The sequence below is a fragment of the Cetorhinus maximus genome, chromosome 1 (assembly GCF_964194155.1).
Source record: "Cetorhinus maximus chromosome 1, sCetMax3.hap1.1, whole genome shotgun sequence".
NCBI classification, from domain to species: domain Eukaryota; kingdom Metazoa; phylum Chordata; class Chondrichthyes; order Lamniformes; family Cetorhinidae; genus Cetorhinus; species Cetorhinus maximus.
Window position 1 is genome coordinate 210,686,206 of NC_135879.1, and position 22,717 is coordinate 210,708,922.

The 22,717-nt window shown below is 43.1% G+C and overlaps 2 protein-coding genes across 4 annotated transcripts in view; one reads left to right on the plus strand and one right to left on the minus strand.

Moving 5' to 3' along the window:
• The window catches only part of ska1 (spindle and kinetochore associated complex subunit 1), a 46,017-nt gene extending 40,115 nt beyond the window's left edge, over positions 1-5,902 (minus strand). For 2 of the 3 annotated variants that reach the window (XM_078552593.1, XM_078552603.1), the window contains exon 1: positions 5,550-5,684. The gene's annotated coding sequence lies outside the window, so the exon portion shown is untranslated. Of the gene's footprint in view, positions 1-5,549 lie in introns of all 3 variants that reach the window. The other variant, XM_078552609.1, reaches the window with a different exon arrangement.
• Positions 5,895-22,717, plus strand: part of cfap53 (cilia and flagella associated protein 53) — a 68,244-nt gene continuing 51,421 nt past the window's right edge. The window contains exons 1-4 of the mRNA XM_078552566.1: positions 5,895-6,155; positions 9,077-9,303; positions 10,555-10,728; positions 18,798-19,101. Coding sequence (XP_078408692.1) covers positions 6,084-6,155; positions 9,077-9,303; positions 10,555-10,728; positions 18,798-19,101 — 777 coding nt within the window. The 5' untranslated portion in view covers positions 5,895-6,083. The remainder of the gene's footprint in view (positions 6,156-9,076; positions 9,304-10,554; positions 10,729-18,797; positions 19,102-22,717) is intronic.

The following is a 22,717-nucleotide window of genomic DNA, read 5'->3' on the forward strand; positions in this document are numbered from 1 at the left end:
TGGGTTATTTTCGTTGGAGAAGAGAAGACTGAGGGATGACCTGATCGAGGTGTACAAGATTATGAGGGGCATGGACAGGGTGGATAGGGAGCAGCTGTTCCCCTCAGTTGAAGGGTCAGTCACAAGGGGGCATAAGTTCAAGGTGAGGGCCAGGAGGTTTGTTGGTGGGTGGGGGGGGGGGGGGTGGGGGGGAAGAGATGTGAGGAAAAACATTTTTACCCAGAGGGTGGTGACGGTCTGGAATGCACTGCCTGGGAGGGTGGTGGAGGTGGTTTGCCTCACATCCTTTAAAAAGTACCTGGGTGAGCACTTGGCACGTCATAACATTCAAGACTATGGGCCAAGTGCTGATAAATGGCATTAGGTAGGTAGGTGAAGTGTTTCTCACGTGTCGGTTCAGACTCGATGGGCCTCTTCCACACTGTGATTCGGAAACTGAGCAGGGGAGTAGGACTGACAGGGTTGCTCCCTGGGGAGCCAGCATGGACTTGATGGGCTAAATGGCCTCCTTGCCAACATATGAATCAGGAGCATTTGATAAGGCCATGACTGATCTGATTGTGGCCTCAACTCCACATTCCACCTACCTCCAACCGTAGATTTTTGACTAACAAGTGAGTCAATCTATCTCTGCCTTAAAAATATTCATTGACCTTGCCTCCAATGCTCTCTGGGGAAAGAGTTCCAAAGATTCACGACCCGCCTAGAAAAAAAATTCTTCTCATCTTTGTCTTAAACAAGAGACCCCTTTTTTTAAACAGTATCCCTTAATCCCTTCTGCCACTTATGTCTCCAGTTTAAAATTGAGCTGCGTACTGGTTATTCTTTCTCCAAGTCATCTTGATAGATCATGTGGTACACATTAGTCTTGTTGATTGACGGAATTTGCAGCTAGAATTAGCAATATATAATTAATAATCACCAGGCTGCTTAATTTCTGAAAAACTAGGGTTAACTTTTACACGAGGTACATGAAAAATTGCTTTTTTTAAAAAATGCCGAAAGTCATGGGGACAACTATTATGAGATCAACTCTTACACAAGTATATATAACAATGTAAAACTTGTGAAAATAGAATTATCCACAAGGGATCAGATTTGATCAAATCAAAGATCTCTTTAGTGCACATTGTATTTCTGATTAAGAAAGTGAAGCAGGGGCCAAAGATCAGCCATAAACATTTAGAAAATATTGTGTGTGTTAAGCAACACCTTTTTAAAAATAAAAGGAACCAAATATCCTAAGAAATAAAGAACAGGTGTAGGCCTTATGTTCCTACCACCCCCCCCCCCCCCCCCCCCCCCCAGCTTGCTCCAGCATTCGATTTGATCATGCCCTATCTTCAGCTTCAACTTCACTTCTTGCAAAAAGTCGATTGATCCCAGCTTGGAATGCACTCAATGAGGAAGCATCCATCACCTTCTGGGATAGAGAATCACGAAAATTTCACAACCCCCCCCAAGTGATGTTTCTCATCAGTCCTAAATGGCTGACCCTTTAGCCCAAGACTACACTATCTAATTCTAGGCTTTCTAGCTAGAGGGAACAGCTCCTCAGCACCTACCCTGCCAAGCCTGTCAGATTCTTAAGTTTCAGTTTTCATCTTGCAACCATCTTCATCTGCTTCACAATGGTCTTCCCTCCATCATAAGATCAGAAATGGGGATGTTCGCTGGAGATTGCACAATGTTCAGCACTATTCATGACTCCTCAGATAATGAAGCAGCTAGGATCCATATGCAGCAGGACCTGGGCAACCTTCAGACTAGGGCTGATAATCAGCAAGAAACATTTACGCCACACAAGTGCCAGGCAATGACAAATCTCCGAGAGAATCTAACCACCTTCCCTTGACATTAAATGGCATTCCCATCATCAAATCCTGTACTATCAGCATCCTGGGGGGGGGTTACAACTGACCAGAAACTGAACTGGACCAGCCATTTGAATATTGTGGCTACACAAGCAGTCCATGTCCAAATGCAGCAAGACCTGGACAATGTCCAGGCTTGGGCTGACAAGTGGCAAGTAACATTCACACCACACAAGTGCCAGGCAATGACCATCTCCAACCATCACCCCTTGACATTCAATGGCATTATCATCACTGAACTTCCCACTATCAACATCCTGGGGATTACCATTGACCAGCAACTGAACTGGACCAGCCATATTAAATAATGTGGGTACATGTGCAGGCGAGAGGCTAGGAATCCTGCGGCAAGTAACTCGCCTCCTGACTCCCTTAAACCACAAGGCATAAGTCAAGAGTGTGATGGAATACTCTCTGCTAGCCTGAATGAATGCAGCTCCAACAACACTCAAGAGGCTTGACCATCCAGGACAAAGCAGCCCGCTTGATTGGCATCCAATGCACAAACATTCACGACGGCAGCGGCAGGGGGGGTGGGGGGAGGCATAGTAGTATTGTCACCAGACTAGTATTCCAGAGACCCAGGGTAATGCTCCGGGGTTCAAATCCCACTACAACAGATGGTGAAATTTGAATTCAATTAAAAAAAGCTGGATTCTGGTGATGAAGCCATTGCTGATTGTCATTAAAAAAAACCATCACTAATGCCCTTTAGGGAAGGAAATCTGCCGTCCTTACCTGGCCTGGCCTACATGCGACTCCAGACCCACCGTAATGTTGTTGGCTCTTAAATGCCCTGTGAACAAGGACAATTAGGGATGGGCAATATTTGGTGGCCTAGCCAGAAACACCCACATCCCACGAATGAATAAAAAAATTCCCTCCACCACCAACGTGTACCATCTACAAGATGCACTGCAGAAACTCACCAAGGCTCCTTCGACAGCACCTTCCAAACCCGTGACCACTACCATCGAGAAGGACAAGGATACCACCACCTGGAAGTTCCCTTCCAAGCCACACATCATCCTGACTTGGAAATATATCACCGTTCCTTCACTATCACTGGGTTAAAATCCTGGAACTCCCTCCCTAACAGCACTGCTTGTGTACCTACACCACAGGAATTGCAATGGTACAAGGTAGCAGCTCACCACCACCTTCTCAAGGGCAATTAGGGGTGGGCAGTAAATGCTAGCCTAGCCAGCAACACCCACATCCATAAATGAATTTAAAAAAGCAGGATTGGGAATTCTGAGCCAAGTAACTCATCTTTTGACTCCGCAAAGCCTGTCCACCATCTACAAGTCAGGAGTGTGATGGAATACTCTCCATTTGCCTGGATGAGTGCAGTTCCAATAACACTCAAAAAGCTTGACACCATCCAGGACAGAGCAATCTGCTTGATAAGTACCCCTTCCACCAACTTAAACATTCATTCCTTCCACCACTGACATTCAATGGCAGCGGTATATAATATAGACGTTGCACTTAGCAACTCACCAAAGCTCCTTCAACAACACCTTCCAAACTTGTGACCTAGAAGGGCAAGAGAAGCAGACAAATAGCAACACCACCACCAGCAAGTTCCCTTCCAAGCCACACACCATCCTGACTTGGAACTATATTGCTGTTCCTTCACTGTCGTTGGGTCAAACTCGTGGAACTTACTTCCTAACAGCACTGTTGGTGTACCTGCAACAGATGGACTGCAGTAGTTCAAGCTTGTGGTTCACCATCACCGTCTCAAAGGCAATTAGGGATGGGCAACAAATGTTGACCTCACCAGCGACACCCACAACCCATGAAAGAATAAAAGATCTCCAGGCAATAAGCCCGTTCTTTTCAATTTCTACTTCAGTACCCTAGCTCATCACTTTGTAGTGTCAGCCTTGGCTCAGTTGATAGCACTCATTTCAGAGTCTGAAGTTCAGGTTAAAGTCCCACTTCAGTGCTTGAGCATAAAAATCAAGGCTAACACTCTAGTACTGAGGGACTGCAACATTGCCAGAGGTACAGTCTTTCGCATGAGATGTTAAAGGGACCATCTGCTTGCTTTGGTGGATGTAAAGGATCCCATGGAACTATTTCGAAGAAGAATAAGGAGCTATCCTCAATGCCCTGGCCACTATTTATCCATCATTCAACATCACAATCAGATTTTCTGGTGATCACATTACTGCTCGAGATTTTGCCTTGCGCAAATTGCTGTCACATTTTCTACATTGGAGCAATGACTTCACATCAAAAGTACTTCATTAGCTGTACAGCACTTTTAAGACATTTGATGGTCGTAAAAAGCACTATATAACTCATTTTATAGTCGAGTGTCCCTCCCATCTGATAAGTTCAGGGCTGCAATTGCTTTATACTTTAGCTGGCCTGTTATTTTAGAAATAGGTACAAATCTCTCCATTTCAGACATCGACCCCTAAAACGTAGGACACAACACAGAACATAACCAGAACATATGCTGTATTCATAACATCTTACAAAAGTCGAATACTGCAGATGCTGAAAATAAAACAAAAAGAAATGCTGCCAATACTTGGCAGGTCAAGCAGCACCCGTGGCGAGAAACCAAATTAATGTTTCAGGTGGATACAAAAGGTCACCCAACTGAAACATTAACCATTAATCTCCACAGATGCTGCCTGATCAGCATAACATCTTAATCGTTTTCTTTTCATTATAACAAATCTGTTTGCAAAGTATATATTGAAACCAAACGTTTTTTGGCGGGGTATTGCAGTAATCTTTCGGCTGCTTCCAGTATTACCTCAAAGTGTTAAAAGTCTTAATTCATCTTGATGATAACAAAGACACTGGATTCATTGTTTATGTTCAGGTGGATGTAAAAATGATCCCACGGCACTAATTTGAAGAGGAGCATGAGAGCTATCTCTGGTGTCCTGGCCAACAATTTATCCCTCAAATGGACACCACGAAAACAGGTGACCAGGTCATTATCACATTGCCCTTTGTGCAAATTCGCTGCTGCGTTTCCTACATTACACCAGTGACGGCTTCGAGAAAATACTTCATTGGTTTAAAAGTGCTTCGGAACATCCGATGGCCGTGAAAGGCGCTGTATAAAAGGCAAGTCGTTTGGAACAGCTCCCAGCAGTGATAGAAACAAAAATAAAAACAAAAAACTGCGGATGCTGGAAATCCAAAACAAAAACAGAATTACCTGGAAAAACTCAGCAGGTCTGGCAGCATCGGCGGAGAAGAAAAGAGTTGACGTTTCGAGTCCTCATGACCCTTCAACAGAACTGAGTAAGCTCCTAATATTACTTAGTTCTGTTGAAGGGTCATGAGGACTCGAAACGTCAACTCTTTTCTTCTCCGCCGATGCTGCCAGACCTGCTGAGTTTTTCCAGGTAATTCTGTTTTTGTCCCAGCAGTGATAGAGCTGAAATCACCAAAGCTGAATCCCGTGTAGCTGAAATCCTTTTATCCAGAAACCTCCACCCCACCCCCGACCGAATAAATACTATATATATATATCTCTATATACATACCGACACCCCCTAGACCAACCCACTAACAGCCTGAGGCCCAGGCCCCCACAGACCTAGGCCCTCGCTCACTTCAGGCTGCGGGGATCTGCGGCTCGGCCGACTCCCATAACCGATTTGAATCATGAGCCAAAAAGAACAACGTCAAAATTACCTATTCGTATAATTTTTAATCTTCTCGCTGATTCCTGCCTGAAGTCAGAAGCAATATCTGCTTGTTAAACACTTTTTTTAAAAGAAAAAAAAAGCAGGTCCGTTAACGGTTCCATCTATTTGAAATTCCCGCCCATCCGGGAGGCCTCTCGCGACGGTATGTTAATCAGGTCTCGCGTCACTGCAGAAACTGGTTTATTTTTTAAAAATTCAGTGCTTCACAGTCGAATTAATTACCAAGTGAAATATCAGAAACATGAATACCGGGTATTTTTCTTAAGCAAACAGTAATTCAAATGCAATAGGATCTGGTTCCATTGCTATGGTGACGCTGCGTCCTCTCCCTGGAAACGCGCGCGGCTCCGCCTGCGGTGGGCGGACGTTTGGGGGTTGCTATGGTGACCGGACCTGCAACTGTTGCTGGGCGGTCGGCTGGGGCTGGTGTTGGTGTTGGAGGTGCTGCTGTTTCTGACAACCCCTCAAATTGATCTCTCTCTGATAGAACAGAGGAGGCCCGAGTGGGAGAAAACTGGCGATGGCGCCTAAATGTCGAAATAAGAATTGCGGCAGGGAGGTGAAAGGCCCAACTCCCTGCTCTGTGGGTTTGGTAAGTGGCACATTGGGGTAACCCGGAGATAAACTAACGCATTCTGTCAATGAGTTACTTAGAAAATAAATAAATAAATGTTGATGGGGTTTGATGCAGGAGAGTAGGGGTAGGCTTGTGTTGGAGCATCAACCAGTTGAGCCTGTTTCTGTGCTGAACACTCCATGTAAATGGCATGTTCCGGACAAGAGAGTGAGGCAAACTGAACTCTTTTATCCTCTTGCCCTCTGTCTGTAAGCAAAGGTTTTCTTTTAATTGCTTTTAAAAATGGACAGAAGTGTGTTTTCCCAAAACCCCAGTTTGTGAGGTCCAACTTTTAAAGTTACTTGCAGCAGACTCTATTTTTATGTTTAAATCGGAAGGTTAGTTTATTCACACATTCAAACCCGGGGGTGTGATTGCAATTTCACACACACGTATACGTTAAGGGGGATAGAAAAGAGGAGATTTGCAACTATGAATAACTTAACAGTAAAAGAACCACAGAAACGAATATTAGTTCGCGTGATTTCCAGAATCTAGAATGTCAAAGTCCAGAGGGGGGATTCGTTCTCGGAGAGTTTCCAGCGAGTTCCTAGCTGAAGACAGCAGTGCAGAGTTTCTTTAAAATGGAAGGTGATGCAGCAAGATGAGATTGCTGTACATAGAATTGGTCTGCTGGGCAGGCGATGATCAGAGGCTTCCGGTTAAAAACTTCCAGTTTTGAGTAAGTTGTCCACATACACGGTGAAAGATTCCTTCACATTGTGAAGACCATACAGGACCTGTATATCGATAGCAATGCTGTGTCCATGTGCTCATTTGAAATTGCTAGCTATTCACCAATGTTCCATTTAAGAAAGTCATAGATATTTGCACTGCAGCACAATATCATGGTGATCTAGACCTGCCACCATTGTGTGAATCAATATTCATTGAACTTATGAACTCGGCAGCCTGCGCAGTTGAGTTCAGTTTTAACAACACCATGTATGCCCAAATAGATAGTGTTGCCATGGGATTCCCTCTAGGCCCGGCTCTGACAAACATTTTTGTTGGGTTCCGTGTATTCGATGGAATGACACCTAACCTCCTACCTCTCGCATATTTCCAATATGTGGATGATATGCTGGGTATGTGTACGACCCCACCCTCAGTGTTTCTTCCAAGTACTGTTCAACCTGAAGGAGCACTGATTCATCATCTAAGGGAGGATGGTAGGTGGTAATCAGAAGAAGGTTCCCTTGCCCATGTTTGACCTAATGCCAGGACACTTCATGGGTTCCAGAGTCAATATTGATGACTCCCAGGGCAACTCCCTCCTAGCTGTATATTACTGTGCCATCACCCCTGGTGGGTCTGTCCTGCCCGTGGATAGGCCATACCTAGGAATGGCGCTGAAGAATTCTGAAGGTATGGCCAAAAAGGTATGTTTCTTTGTGTATGAATAGTCTGTGGAGCAGCTTTTCCAATTTTGGCACAGGTCCCCATATGTTAGAGAGAAGGGGAAGGATTTTTCCACTGAGGGCGAGAAATGTCAGGCCTTTTCTGAGCCCCAAACCTGCCTCATGGGGAAATGGTCACCGGCCCAATTTTCATGTGTTTCCCTCTTAATTGGCCAAGACATGGGCTCGCCATCTAAATAAGGACAGGGCTTAGGCTTTCCAAGCTGGAGGTCAAATCAGAGGCCTTGTAGCTTGAACGGAGCAGCAGGCTGCAGTAGAGTGTACATAAGAGAGAAGACACTTCAAAATTGAAGCCATTCGAACCATTTTAAATATATTAGAAAATGGATATTGCAGCCAGACTACCATGGTGTTGTGTGTGGGAGGGGTGTCCCCTCTACAGGGTGACCTGCAACTGCTCCTGCATCAGGCAGGCTGGGAGGGCCTCTAGACCTGCCAGTAGTCCTGGCCTCATGGTCTGCTGCTGGGCGGCCACCTCCAGGCACCAAAATTGGCCCCTTCTGCCTGGGGGTTATTGGAGGCTGACTGGAAAATCCCATCAGATTCCGTTGTTTGGCCTCCAGTAGGCTTACCGAGTTGTGTCAGCTTCCTCCTGGGTGCAGGCGAGTAGCCTTGTTATGCCACCATCCCACTTTCTCCACAATGGCCTAAGGGCAGGATGGAGCTGGGGAACTGGCAGGCCAGCCAGCAGGGCTATTTTTTTGGTTCCTGCCCGCCTTCGTTCCCGGCCACTGTGAGTTCCAAAACTCTGCCTGAGGACTTTGCAGGGTATACTGCGCTCAGTGTGCTTTTGTCATGTCCGGTGTCTAGGTTGATTCTAGATCCGTCCAGTTTTACTATAGTTTTACTATAGTTTTGAATAGAATTTTGAAACAGCTGAATGCCTTGCTGGGTTATTTCAAAGGACACTAAAGAGTCGACAACATTGCTCAGGTTTGCAGTCATGATTAGGCCAAGCCGGGGTAAAGACAGCAGGTTTTCTTCCCTAAATTCCTCTAGTGAACCAAATGAGTTTTTAATGACAATCTGGTCGTTTCATGGGTACTGTTACTGAGACTAGCTTTTTATTTCATATTGATTTAATTAACTGAATTTAAATTACCCAGCTCCCTTGGTGGAATTAGAACTTGTCTCTAGGCCTTTGGATTACTGGGAACATAACCATTGTGCTGCTATACCAGTTGCCATCCTACGATTATGGATAGCAGAGTCAGATGGGATACAGAAAGCTACAGTCTGGAATGGCAAACAGTATGTTATATAAATTGATATAGCAGAAGTAGCTTCAAATTATGCCAGCATTATGCAGAGACAACCAAACAGGGCTGGATTCAAACCAAGACCTTTAATTTGTTCAACATTGTGCTACGAACCCCTCTAATCAGTTATTATTTGTCTTTTTTTAATGGTGGGGGTTAATGTAAGGTAACCCTGTGATAAATCTTTGAATGTTATTACAAATTTTGTCTTTGGCAGCTAGCGAAATCTTCAGGTAACATCGCAAATTTAGATATGATGAACGTGCTCAAACTGGATTTAATTGCTGAAGATTATGCAAACTTTGTAAAGGACCGAAAAGAGATTGAAAGCCAGAATCGTGTTACACTAGAAGAGGAACAAATGAAATTAAAGAACGACATTAGGTATATGGTCCAAAGGGCTATGGAATTTTACAAACAAGACATAGAACAAAGGAGAGAAAGGTAAATAAAATTATAGAAGTGCTGAATGGATTTTGAAGGTAAAATTAAACCATGGAATTACCAGTACAATTTTTATTTACATATGTAAGAGAGACAGATATGGTTAATGGATTCTGATGAAATGTCGCAGACCTGAAACTGTCTGTTTCCCCACAATGCTGCCAGACATACTGAGTATTTCCAGTATTTTCTGTTTTTATTTCAGGTTTCCAGCATCCATGGTATTTTGCTTTTGTATGAGTAATGGAAACCTATTTTATTTTGCAAAACTAATCTCTTTGAAAAATGAATATATTCTGTACCCATGACATTTTAAGGCAACACTTTATTGTGCCATGGCCATGTAAAAGGCATTTCCTCAAAGTCGTCCATGAGCTAAGAATTTGTGTGAATGTAGCCCTCTTTAATTTGTGAATTATCCAGTTTAAAAAATAAGCAGCAGCAAAGCTTTCGTCTTAAACAGGATAAAGGTTAGTTTATTACAAAAACACTGCTGTAAATTACCTAAGTAAAAGTAATAAAGTTGCTAATTAAATACATACAAAGATTAAATGCAGTTAAGAATAAAAGATACTTATAAAGATGAAATTTAGTTCAGTCCTTTAAGATATCGTTGCGGGCCTGTAGCTTGCAGGTGAATTGTTGGTTGTCTGATTTTTTTTCTTTTTTTTTATGGGATGTGGGTGTCACTGGCAAGGCCAGGATTTGTTGTCCATTCGTAATTGCCCTTGAACTGGGTGACTTGTTAGGCCATTTCAGGGGGCAGTTAAGAGTCAACCACATCTTGTTTTTAAATTCCTTCATGGCCTTGTTCTTCCCTGCCTTTGTAACCTCTCTATACTCTCGTCCCTCATCCCACCAGAACTCTCCATTTCTCCTACTCCAGTCTCTTGTACATCTCCCGTCCCTTTGCCTTCTAGCTGCCCATAATTCATACTTTGGAATTTTCTCCTTAAATGCCTCCATCAACTTACCACCTTTAAGAATCTCCTTTAGACCCATCATTTTCACCAGTCTTTGATCACCTTCTTTGGTTCAGCCAACTTAATCTTTACTTACTTAACTTTACTTATTTCAACTTGCATTTGTTTTTAGCACATAAAATGACTTTGAATTATCATTAGCATGCTGTACGTGGATGTGAAGCTCTCCCATAATGGATACAAATTTCTATGTGTGGAACTTCTTTTCAATAGCAATTGATATGGTCAACAATTGCTCTTAAATGCAATTTTGTTTCAATCTTTTGAGGCTGCGAGATCTTCTGGAAGCTGAAGAAAAGGAATACTTGAACCAACTGTCCCTTATGGGGGAAACGCCTTTAGAGCAACAAGCAAAAATCAGACAGCATATAAAAGACTTGAAGATAAAAAGGGAACGGGAACGACAAAAACTGGTTGCAGAAAAACTTGATCAGCAGTTCAGGTAATATTTTATATTGGACTAAACTCTGGGACTGAGGAATTTATCCTTGTTTTTTAAAGCAGGAAACCCAGCTTTTGTGCAACCTCAAAAACTCACTTAAAAAGTGGAGTGAAATGAAGAGAACAGGACAAATGAGAATGCTAAAATTCACGGAATTTATTCATGTTATTAATGCAGCCGAGTGCCTGCCTAGTGATGGGGACGCCGAGTGGCTCTGTGCTACCTGAACTCTGGGCATGTCTTGGGTTTTAAATCCACTTGTATGTTTTAAGTCATTTACCTGATGGATTGCATACTGAACTGTAATATGGGACGTGTCCCTTACACCAGAAACACAAGAATGCTGCCAGTGAAGGATGCTGGGTACTTTACTGGCCAGAGGATACAATGGACCGGATTTTCGCTCCCAATTCAGGTAGCGGGAGTTGGGAAATACTCCAGCTCGCAGTGCCTACCTTGGGAGAAACTCACCTGAATGGCGGAACTTCATTCGGGAGGGCAGGTGCAGAATGGTACGGGATGGAGATGTGCACGCCATCCCCGAATGCAGATTAGCGGCGGGGGCAGGGGCTGGTGAGTGCCAAGGCGGGCTGCTCAAAAGGCCCATCTCTGTTGTCTGGGACTTTGTCCTAGTTGTTTTGTTAAATATTTGGCTTTCTAAGCCTCACACCCTCTCACCACTCCTCATGCCCCCACCCAGTCCCACTGCCCTTTATGCCAACTTAATGCAGACTGATGCCAATCCATGGCCCCAACCACCCCCATGGTCCACTACAGACCCTATACAAAGTTAATGCCAACCCATGCTGCCTGACTTACCACCCTTTGTCTTTACACCTTACATTCCAACTTGCCCAGTATCCATTCTTGGGCAGACCTCAGGGGCCATCTTGAGAGGTGAAACAAAATAAAGTTCTAAATACCTATTACAGCCTTTACAATATAAAAAAAGCTCTCATTCATTAAAGCTCATTCAACACATTTAAGTCCCCTCAAGAACTTAATCCCTTCAATATATAAATAACTGTATTTATGACCCCATATCAAGGATAGTTAATTCTTCAATAAACTCTTTGAGCTGTCAGTCAAACTGTGAACTTGGAATCCCCTACTGAGATAATGGTAGGTTGTGGAAAGCAGCCAAGCATTAATAATGATATAATGACCGGCCTTAGGATAATGTCAACAAACAGCTATTGTAACAGCCAGAACTCTCTTTTTTAACCTCTCACTGACACACCATCCAAAAACAGTTGGCGTGGGCAGGTGGGTGGGAGTGGGCAGGCATTTTTGAAAAAAATTTTTGGAATGGTGGCAAGGGGGCCACAGCATTTGAGTGGTGGGGGTTGCCCTTTACTAGGCTGACCAGAGTTTGGCTGGCTTTTCCCTAAGCGTCCTGGTGTCCTGACAGTTGTCACCAGATTGCTGAAATGCCTGGGTTTTCAGCTCTGCTGAGGCCCCTCCACTTTAACTTACACCTCTCATTCAATTAAACCCTTGTGTTGCGCTGCACCCTGGGAATCAGGGCCAGCCTGATCGACATCTGCTTCCTCTGGGGAAACTTCCCAGGTACTGATTTTAAAAATAAAATAATATTTAATGATTTTGGATTGTTCAATCAACCAGTGTTTGAAAGCTCCACCTCCCCCTCCCCCGCCGCAGTAACCTTTATTTCTGCTGGAATCCGCCTCCACTCAACAGCCGGGTAGGCAGCCACTCTGGCTGTGAGTTAGTGAGTGACAGGAGGCTTCAGCCAATCAGGAGTGTGCTCATGGGGACCACTGCAAGCCGCCACAAAAGATGTAACTTTGCCAAAATTTCTTCACTATATGTGGAGCCAAGAGATGTAGGTATGCACCAGGAGCGACTGCTGGTCACTGTGGGATTGGAGTAAGATATGAGTCTTATCAGGTAAGGATAACAGGTTTCCTTTCATTGTTTGAATAAATGACATTGCAGCCAACCAATCATATTATTCAACACAAACACAAAAATTGCTGGAAAAACTCAGCAGGTCTGACAGCATCTGTGGAGGGGAAGACAGAGTTAATATTTTGAGTCCGTATGACTCTTCATTAGAACTAAAGAAAAATAGAAATGTGGTGAAATATAAGCTGTTTAAGGGGGGTGAGACAGGTGGGGCTGGATGGAGGGCCAGTGATAGGTGGAGGTAAAGAGATTGCAAAAGATGCCATAAACAAAAGGTCAAAGGGGTGTAGACGGTGGTGATATTAGCTAAAGGATGTGCCAATTGTGACATTAAGGGTAGAAAGCAGGATGAGCAAGTGACAGATGGCCCTAGTGGGGGTGGGGTGGGGGGAAGGGATCGAAATAGGCTAAAAGATGGAATAAATATTAAAAATAATAATAGAAATAGGTCGGAAAAGAAAAAAAAAATATAATAATTATTAGAAAAAAGGGGACCAAAAAGGGGGTGAGGATGGAGGAGAGAGTTCATGGTCTGAAGTTGTTAAACTCAATGTTAAGCCCGGAAGGCTGTAAAACGCCTAATCGGAAGATGAGGTGCTGTTCCTCCAGTTTGCGTTGAGCTTCCCTGGAACATTGCAGCAGGCCAAGGACAGACATGCGGGCATGGGAGCAGGGCGGTGTGTTGAAATGGCAAGCGACAGGAAGGTCTGGGTCATGCTTGTGGACAGACCGAAGGTGTTCTGCAAAGCGGTCACCCAGTCTGCGTTTGGTCTGTCGAATGTAGAGGAGACCGCATTGGGAGCAGCGAATGCAGTAGACTAAATTGAGGGATGTGCAAGTGAAGTGCTGCTTCACTTGAAAGGAGTGTTTGGGTCCTTGGACGGTGAGGAGTGGGGAAGCAAAGGGGCAGGTGTTGCACCTTCTGCGGTTGCATGGGAAGGTGCCGTGGGAGGGGGTTGAGGTGTAGGGGGTGATGGAGGAGTGGACCAGGGTGTCCCGGAGGGAACAGTCTCTACAGAATGCCGAAAGATGGGGTGAAGGGAAGATGTGTTTGGTGGTGGCATCATGCTGGAGTTGGCGGAAATAGAGGAGGATGATCCTTTGAATGCAGAGGCTGGTGGGGTGATAAGTGAGGACAAGGGGGACCCTATCATGGTTCTAGGAGGGAGAGGAAGGTGTGAGGGCGGATGCCTGGAAGATGGGCCGGACACGGTTGAGGGCCCTGTCAACACCGTGGGTGGAAAACCTCAGTTAAGGAAGAAGGCATGTCAGAAGAACTGTTTTTGAAAGTGGCATCATTGGAACAGGTACGACGGAGGCAAAGGAACTGGGAGAATGGGATGGAGTCCTTACAGGAAGCAGGGTGTGAGGAGCTGTAGTTGAGGTAACTGTGGGAGTTGGTGGGCTTGTAATGAATATTGGTGGATAGTCTATCACCAGAAATTGAGACAGAGAGGTCAAGGAAGGGAAGGGAAGTGTCAGTGATGGACCATGTGAAAATGATGGAGGGGTGGAAATTGGAAGCAAAATTAATAAATTTTTCCGGGTCCAGACGGGAGCATGAAGCGGCACTGACACAGTCATCGATGTACCGGAGAAAAAGTTATGGGAGGGGGCCTGATTAGGACTGGAACAGAATCATATTATTCAGTTGGGATAATTCTCGCCGATAGCGAACATCTGTCGGGCGTTCTCGTCCTGTCTCCCCCCACCCCGCCCTCCAATAGGAAGCCCTGTGTGGCTTGAATTTGTGGTGTAGTGTGTGGTGGATTTGAATTGTCACCGGTGAGAGTGAGGGAACTGGAGGAAATTGTGAGTGAAAATTAGCCTCAGGATCGCTAAGGTTGTCATTGACAGGACAGTGATTTTGTGTCATTTTTTAGCTGCCATGCTGCTCATGCAGCCATGAACACATTGTATCAGACTGGCAGTAGAACAGGAGTTCATAGACCTGATACTAATTGACATTCATTCAATGTCAAAGAAAAAAAACCTTTGCACCGTTTTAATGCAGAAGTAAAGTGGATAATTTAAAGCAGCAAAGAATGAACTGAAAATCTTGGAGACACTCAGACAGCATCTTGCATTGAATGCCTCCAGAGTTTCTGTATTGCAGCATCAGCAATATTTTTCTTGTCTCTTTTGGTGAAATGTTAATGATGGCTCTTTGGCAAATATTTAGTATAATTAAAACATGAGGAGGGGGAGAGTGCAGCTATTATTTGGTACCTGTGCTGTTTGAACATTGTTGTGGAAATGTAATTATTGAATCATTTTTCTGCCATTCATCTGTAGTTATAACACATTAAAAAAACTTAAGATGTTAAGACCTGCATAAATTTCCTGCCAACAAAACCCATGTTTTTTGCACAGCAGAGTGATGTTCAGTGTGCATGTGCAGACGGTCATGTTGCATTGGCAGGAGTCAGTGATTTTGTTTATATATACTATCTGATGGGAAGTGTCAAATAAATTGAATTATGTTTTAGATAAACTCCCTTAAATTATGTGCCATCAAAACACACCACAATATTGATCCATATGTGTGGAGGAAAAAATACAAATTAAGCAGATTCTAAATAGAGTTTTGGGCCTAGAAATTTGAAGGTACTCTGCACTAAATCAACTTATAAGCCAGAAGTGTGCTATATTTGAATGGATCAGCTGAAAAGCATCCAGGGTCCACACACAAAACAGGCAAAAACAAGGGACCTAATACCTGTTTGAGGCACCCTGTGCAAAATTAGGTTGCCCTTAAAACGAGGATTACCCAAAGCCCACCCAAGCAGTCCTTAAGTGGACCACTGCAGGCTGCTAGAAAAGACATAACTTTGTCAAAATTTCTTCACTATTTTTGCAGCCAAGAGATGTAGGAATGCACCAGTAGCGACTACTGGTCACCACTGGTGTGGGATTGGAGTAAGATATGGATCATATCAAGTAAGGATAACAGGTTTCCTTTCATTGTTTGTCTTGTAAGGCAGTGCAAAAAGGGTGATATTGCAGCTTCCACCTTGTTGACTTAAATGGACCTGAATATCAAAATCAAAATTCTACCCCATTAGTTCTTCGGAAATACAGCAGCTTCATGATCAATCTTACTGATACCTTTCTAGATTTTTAAAACTGAATTTAAATTCTCAGACTGGCATGGAGGTATTTGAAATCATAGGGCAGAATTTTTCAGACAGTGTCTTGCCACGAAGCCGTTGGCCAGGGACGCATCCCTGCTGTTTAGCAGCAGCCCAGCAACCATTTAACGCTCTGTGGAGGAAGCCCTGCCTCAGAAGTCTGGTTTACTGGCAGTTTTGTTGTCCCAGCAACGCCACCAGGCCCTGAAAAATGCCTAGTCTACCTCAGATTACCCTGAAAGGGCAATGTATCTCAAAAATTTGAGCAACAGGTAAAGCTAGATGTTTCACGCTTTTACTGTGCAGTAGCAACACGAGTGGTACTCACCACTAACAGGATGCTGCCATCAAGCGAAAAAGACGTTTTGCCTATAAAACAAATGAATAATGTGTATATCAGTTTCAGTGTCAGCGTGATGCTAGGCATGTAAGCCCAAAAGACTGGTGGATCATATCAAGCAGCATGTCCCAGCCACTGTTTGCAATGGGCAGTGAACAAACCGTACCCAACCACCCCGTGCTTGCAAAACTCAAAACGTGTCCAACATTAGATGTGATTCCGCAATTGGACAGCATTTGCTAAATAATCCTCAGTTTGCTAAGAACTACGCTGACAACCAAGTTAAGATTGTCGGTCAGGCTCGCAGTGTGGTGCATTTGTGTGTACTGGAAGCTACATACTGCACAGCGTCCTGTTCTTTGCAGACAGAAAGAACATGTACACACATTGCGTCTGTTTCAGCTAAACAAAATAAGTGACAGCCATTCGCTGACTCTATTGCAAGCCTACCTTCATTCGCTGACTCATTCCTCAGGGTAATACCTTGACCAGTCAGGGTCAAGCTGCCTTGTTTAAATTTCAAACAATGCTTGGCAGTTAACTGTCAGTTAACATCACTGGTGCATTCTCCATGGCAAAGCCACTTGCCAACCCATCAGCACTCTCTTCACATCCAGTATAAATTGTTGTTTTCCCCTTATATTAGTATTCTTGTGACGTGCCCTAGTGAGTGCAAGACAAAAAGCTTAGACATGTCTCTTTTTTCAGAAATACTACAATCTAGGGAGCTTTGGATAATTAAAACCAATGCATCTACTATCTCAGCATCCATTGCTTTTAAGACTCCAGGATGAAATCCATGAGTATCTGGGAACTTGTCAGTCTTTAGTTCTAATAATTTTCTCAGTACCGTCCCCTAGTGACCGTAATTGCTTTTAGTTCCTTCCTCCCTTTCACTTTTTGATTTAGTTATTTCTGGGGTGTTATTTGTATCTTCTACAGTGAAGACTGATGTAAAATATCTGTTCAATTCACCCACCAGTTCTTTATTTTCCATTATTAATTCCCTTGACTCACTCTCTAGAGGACCAATGCTCACTTTACTTACTCCTTTCCATTTTAAATAACTGTAGAAACACTTACCATCTGTTTTTATATTTCTAGCTAGCTTCTCTCATTCTCTAATTTCTCCCTCCGAATAATTTTAGTCATTCATTGTCTTTTTTTATATTCTGTTCAACCTTCTGACCTGCCACCCATCTTTGCACTTTTTTTAAGCTCTTCCTTTCAATTTGAAACTATCTTTAACTTCCTTAGTTAGCCACAGATGATACGTCCTTCCTCTGGACTATTTATTTCTCGCTGGAATGTATCTTTGCTGAGTGTTTTGAAATAACTCCTTAAATGCCTGTCACTGCATTTCTACTGACCTATCTCTCAACCTAATTTCCCAGTTCAGTTTAGCCAGTTCTGTCTTCATACCCTCATAATTGCCAAAATTTACCTTTAAAATAAAAGTCTCAGACCTGCTCTTCTCTCCCACAAACTGGATGCGAAATTCAATTGTGTTATGATCACTGCTATGCAGGGGCGCCTTTACTATGAAGTCATTAATTAATCCTGTCTTATTGCACATTACCAGACCTAGAATAACCTGCTGTCTGGTTGGCTCTAGAATGTGCCTCTCTAAGAAACTGTCCCTGAAGCATTCTATGAACTCCTCTTCCAAGCTACCTTTGCCAGTCTGATTCGTCCAATCTATATATAGATTAAAATTATCCATGATTATTGCAGTATCTTTCTCACAAGCTCCTGTTATTTTTTCCTGTATACCCCAATCGACAGTGTGGTTAATGTTAGGGGGCCTACAAAATACTCCCACAAATTACTTCTTACCTTATGCTATTTCTTATTACTACCCAAACTGATTCTACATCTTGATCTTTAGAATTATATCTCCCTCTATTATACTAATATCATCCTTATTTACAGAGCCAGCGAACCACCTTTTCCTAGCTTCCTGTCCTTCTGAAATGTTATGTCCTGTTGAATATTCCGTCCTAGCCTTTGTCATCTTGGAGCCATGCAAATAAAGTTGTAGCTTTTCAGACAACATTTTCCTAGTGAGTGCAACTGAAGTCAAATAATTCTTTGAGTTTGTTCTTGTGGGAATAAGAAGGTTTTTTTCCTATGCTGCCTTGTCTTGATATTGCATGTGATGCTCTTGAAAACACTTGTGGAATGTGCTGTTCTCTATATTTTTCTTTCCAAAATCTGCTGTATGATCATCACACTAAATATGTGTTGTTTTGGAACTCAGAACATTAAAGAATTTCTTATTAGATCTGTAGGCCTTACTTCATTATCTCTGCAACTGTTAGCAATGTTTCTTCTTACTAAAGTCAGTCTTGCCGACACATCCTGTCTGTTGACTTAACATAACTGTCAATATTGTAGTAAACACATACATGATCCTTGGTAGGCCATGTCAAATAGCTCATTTTGCAAAATTCGGACTTTTCTTATGTTGACAATACTAACTAATCAAGGGTTTCAAGTCCATTCTTTATAGTCATTATTAATGCTTGTTTTTAAAGATCTTTATTGAAAATTCAAGTAACATAACCACTATGTTACCATATTCAAGCCATTTATATCAGAAAGTTTAGATTGTATCAGTATAGCATTTCAGCCACTCCACCTGTGTCTGATTTCTGTATATATTTTAGGGAGCAGTGTGAGGAGCTGCAGACAAAGCTATCTCATCAGCGAGAGCTAGAGCTGGTCAAGGGTAGGAAGGTGCAAATAGAGTTCAACAAGAAACTGCAGAATCAACAGAAGGAAGAGGAGCAGATGTATGAAGAGCTGTGGGAGAAGGACCGGCTTGCCAAAGAGGAGAGGATGGAAAAAGAAATGAGAGAGCAAAATGAGAAACAGCAAGAAGTCCTGGCTGGTCTACAGGAACAAATGGCAGAAGCTAATGCTAAACGCATGGATCAGAAACGGCTGATACAAGAAGAGGCAAAAGCTATGGTAAGAAAAGAATATAAAATGACTGAGCAGGGTTGCATGTTATTTCACCTCTTTATTGGTCGTCTTCTCAGCTCAGCCAGCTGAGGTGCCAATTCCCTCATTTACATTTTTTTGTTCTCCATGTCAATTTTTTTTCTCCACTTGTCCCAAAGATGGTGGCCTAGAAATTCGGTATAGGCCAAGGGGGATTGCAGGGTACAATTTTTACAGCTGAATGTCGAGCCCCATCATTTTGAAGGCCTTTGCTGCCAGATTCCTAGGCCAGTAACTCCTTGCTGGATACAGTCATGGATGTTGGGTGAACTTTGTTGCTTCACCTTGGTAGCCATTGTTCAAGTGTGAATTTTTGATAGATTATTTGGTTGTTGCAAATGTCATCCAGTCCACATGTATGGACTTCCAGCATGATAGCAAACAGAAGTGGGAACCATGACCATTCTTCCCTTCCTTAACCCAAACATGATGAAGATAAATCCACCACCACCACAGTCAGCTAATTCAGTGTAGATCAGGAATTGAACTTGGGACATTCTGGATCTATTTGACTTTGCTATTCAGGGTAAACTTCACAGAATTGCAGAATCACAGTGCAGAAGAGGCCCTTCGGCCCATCGAGTCTGCACCGACACGTGAGAAACACCTGACCTACCTACCTAATCCTATTTACCAGCACTTGGCCCATAGCCTTGAATGTTATGACGTGCCAAGTGCTCATCCAGGTACTTTTTAAAGGATGTGAGGCAACCCGCCTCCACCACCCTTCCAGGCAGTGCATTCCAGACTGTCACCACCCTCTGGGTAAAAAAGTTTTTCCTCACATCCCCCCTAATCCCCCTGCCCCTCACCTTGAACTTATGCCCCCCTTGTGACTGACCCTTCAACTAAGGGGAACAGCTGCTCCCTATCCACCCTGTCCATGCCCCTCATAATCTTGTACGCCTCAATCAGGTTGCCCCTCAGTCTTCTCTGCTCTAACAAAAACAACCCAAGTCTATCCAACCTCTCTTCATAACTTAAATGTTTCATCCCAGGCAACATCCTGGTGAATCTCCTCTGCACCCACTCCAGTGCAATCACATCCTTCCTATAATGTGGTGACCAGAACTGCACACAGTGCTCCAGCTGTGGCCTCACCAAGGTTCTATACAACTCCAACATGACCTCCCTACTTTTGTAATCTATGCCTCGATTAATAAAGACAAGTGTCCCATATGCCTTTTTCACCACCCCACTAACATGCCTCTCTACCTTCAGAGATCTGCGGACACACACGCCAAGGTCCCTTTGTTCCTCAGAACTTCCTAGTGTCATGCTGTTCATTGAATACTTCCTTGTCAAATAACTCCTTCCAAAGTGTATCACCTCACACTTTTCAGGGTTAAATTCCATCTGCCACTTATCTGCCCATTTGACCATCCCGTCTATATCTTCCTGTAGCCCAAGACACTCAACCTCACTGTTAACCACCCGGCCAATCTTTGTGTCATTCGTAAACGTACTAACCCTACCCCCCACATAGTCATCTATGTCGTTTATATAAATGACAAATAATAGGGGACCGAGCACAGATCCCTGTGGTACGCCACTGGACACTGGCTTCCAGTCACTAAAGCATCCTTCTGTCATCACCCTCTGCCTCCTACAACTAAGCCAATTTTGAATCCACCTTATCAAATTACCCTGTATCCCATGTGCCTTTGCCTTCTTTATAAGTCTCCCATGTGGGACCTTGTCTTACTGATCCTTTGGAGGAGAATCTTTTTTTAATGTCCTGTGCCCGGAAGATTTTTATTCACTCTTGCTTTTTATTTTTGGAACCTCTTTCCTGCCATCCATTTAAGTCTTTTGAGTATAGGAAATACATTGCCACCAACAAGAAATATTTTGACTCACAATGTAATCATGTAGAATTGTAAACAATTTACAGCACAGAAACAAACTGCTCTGTACTGATGCTTATGCTCCCCATGAACCTCCTCACATTTTAATCCTTGGTCAATCATTTGGAGGTCCGAGCAGCTGTTGTGAGAAAGAGGTGCACCTTAGTACTGAAAAGAGACTGCTTGCAGGAGATTTTGATCTCCTTCCAACTGCAGGGCAGCTAAAATGAAAGCAAAGTACTGTGGATGCTGGAGATCTGAAATAAAAACAGAAGTGCTTGAGTTCCGAAGAAGAGTCACATTGGACTCGAAATGTTAACTCTGTTTCCATTTCTACAGATTGTGCCAGACCTGCTGAGTTTTTCGAGCACTTTGTTTCATTGCAGGGCAGGTAAATTCTGACTGCCAGAGAGGCATGATTGTGAATGTCAGTTAAAAGTGGGATTTGAAATGTTGGTTTCCTGCAACTGTAGTCCAAACTGTATATTTTCTAACATTGGTGCAGTCTAGATTGGAATAATTAATGTCAAATTTTAGATAGAAATACATTTATTTCTGGCCACTTATCTGAGATTGGCTCATTTGCTTAACTTCTGATGCAGATTTTGTTGACGCATGGAGCACTTTTTAAATTCATTTTACAGGATGTGGGCATCTCTGACTAGGCCAACATTTACTGCCCATCCTTAATTGCCCTTGGGAAGGTGGTGAACTGCTTTCTTGAACTGCTGCAGTCCCTGTGGTGCAGGTACACCCACGTGTTGTAAGGGAGGGAGTTCGAGGCTTTTGAGCCAGCGACAGTGAAGGAACAGCGATATATTTCCAAGTTAGGATGGTGGGTCGCTTGGAGGGGAACTTCCAGATGGTGGTGTTCCCATGTATCTGCTGCCCTTGTCCTTCTAGATGGTAGCAATCGTGGGTTTGGAAGGTGCTGCCTAAGGAGCCTTGGTGAGTTTCTGCAGTACAACTTGTAGATGGTACACAATGCTGCCACTGTTCTTCAATGGTGGAGTGTTATGACACAGCAGTTTTTAAAGGTTGAGTTATTTAAAATCCCAGAGGGAACTTTAAACAATTGTCATAACCTATATTTTCAATTGGTATGTTTTGAGTTGCAGCTCTAAAATTCAGGAATATGACCACCAGTTTGCGAGAGTTTTTTAATATCAAACTAAATGAGACATTTATTAATTTATGACAAGGTATTAAACACATACACATGGCTACTAATTACTACTATCATAACTTTTTAACAAATTCCCAAACTAATCTCCACTAAGGCAACAATAACCCATAGACTTTAAGCAGACGTCAGGCAAAGCATTTTCGCCTTACAAATTCAAAATGAGGTTCCTTTCAATTCCTTTGCGGACAGTTGTAGGGTTACAGCTGCTTTGATGCTACATGCCTCTGCTCTGCACACACAAAACTGCTTTATGTTATACCCAGCAATTCTCTTTGAATGTAAATTCTCATTGTATCACCAGGCCCTTTGAACTCCTTTCATAGTACCAATTTTATTAATAATATAAACATATTGCTTGGTCTCTCCTAGCTAGGTGCAAGATTTCACTCCTCTTCTTGAATGCTCTTTTCAACAAAATGCAAATGTACCTCTACTTGTGTTTTCATCTCAAAACTACTATACATCAAAGCACCCAAGCTAGCTGGCTTTAACCCAATTAACACGCACAGATCAAACCTCTATTTAACAAAAAGTAATTTCCAATAACCTT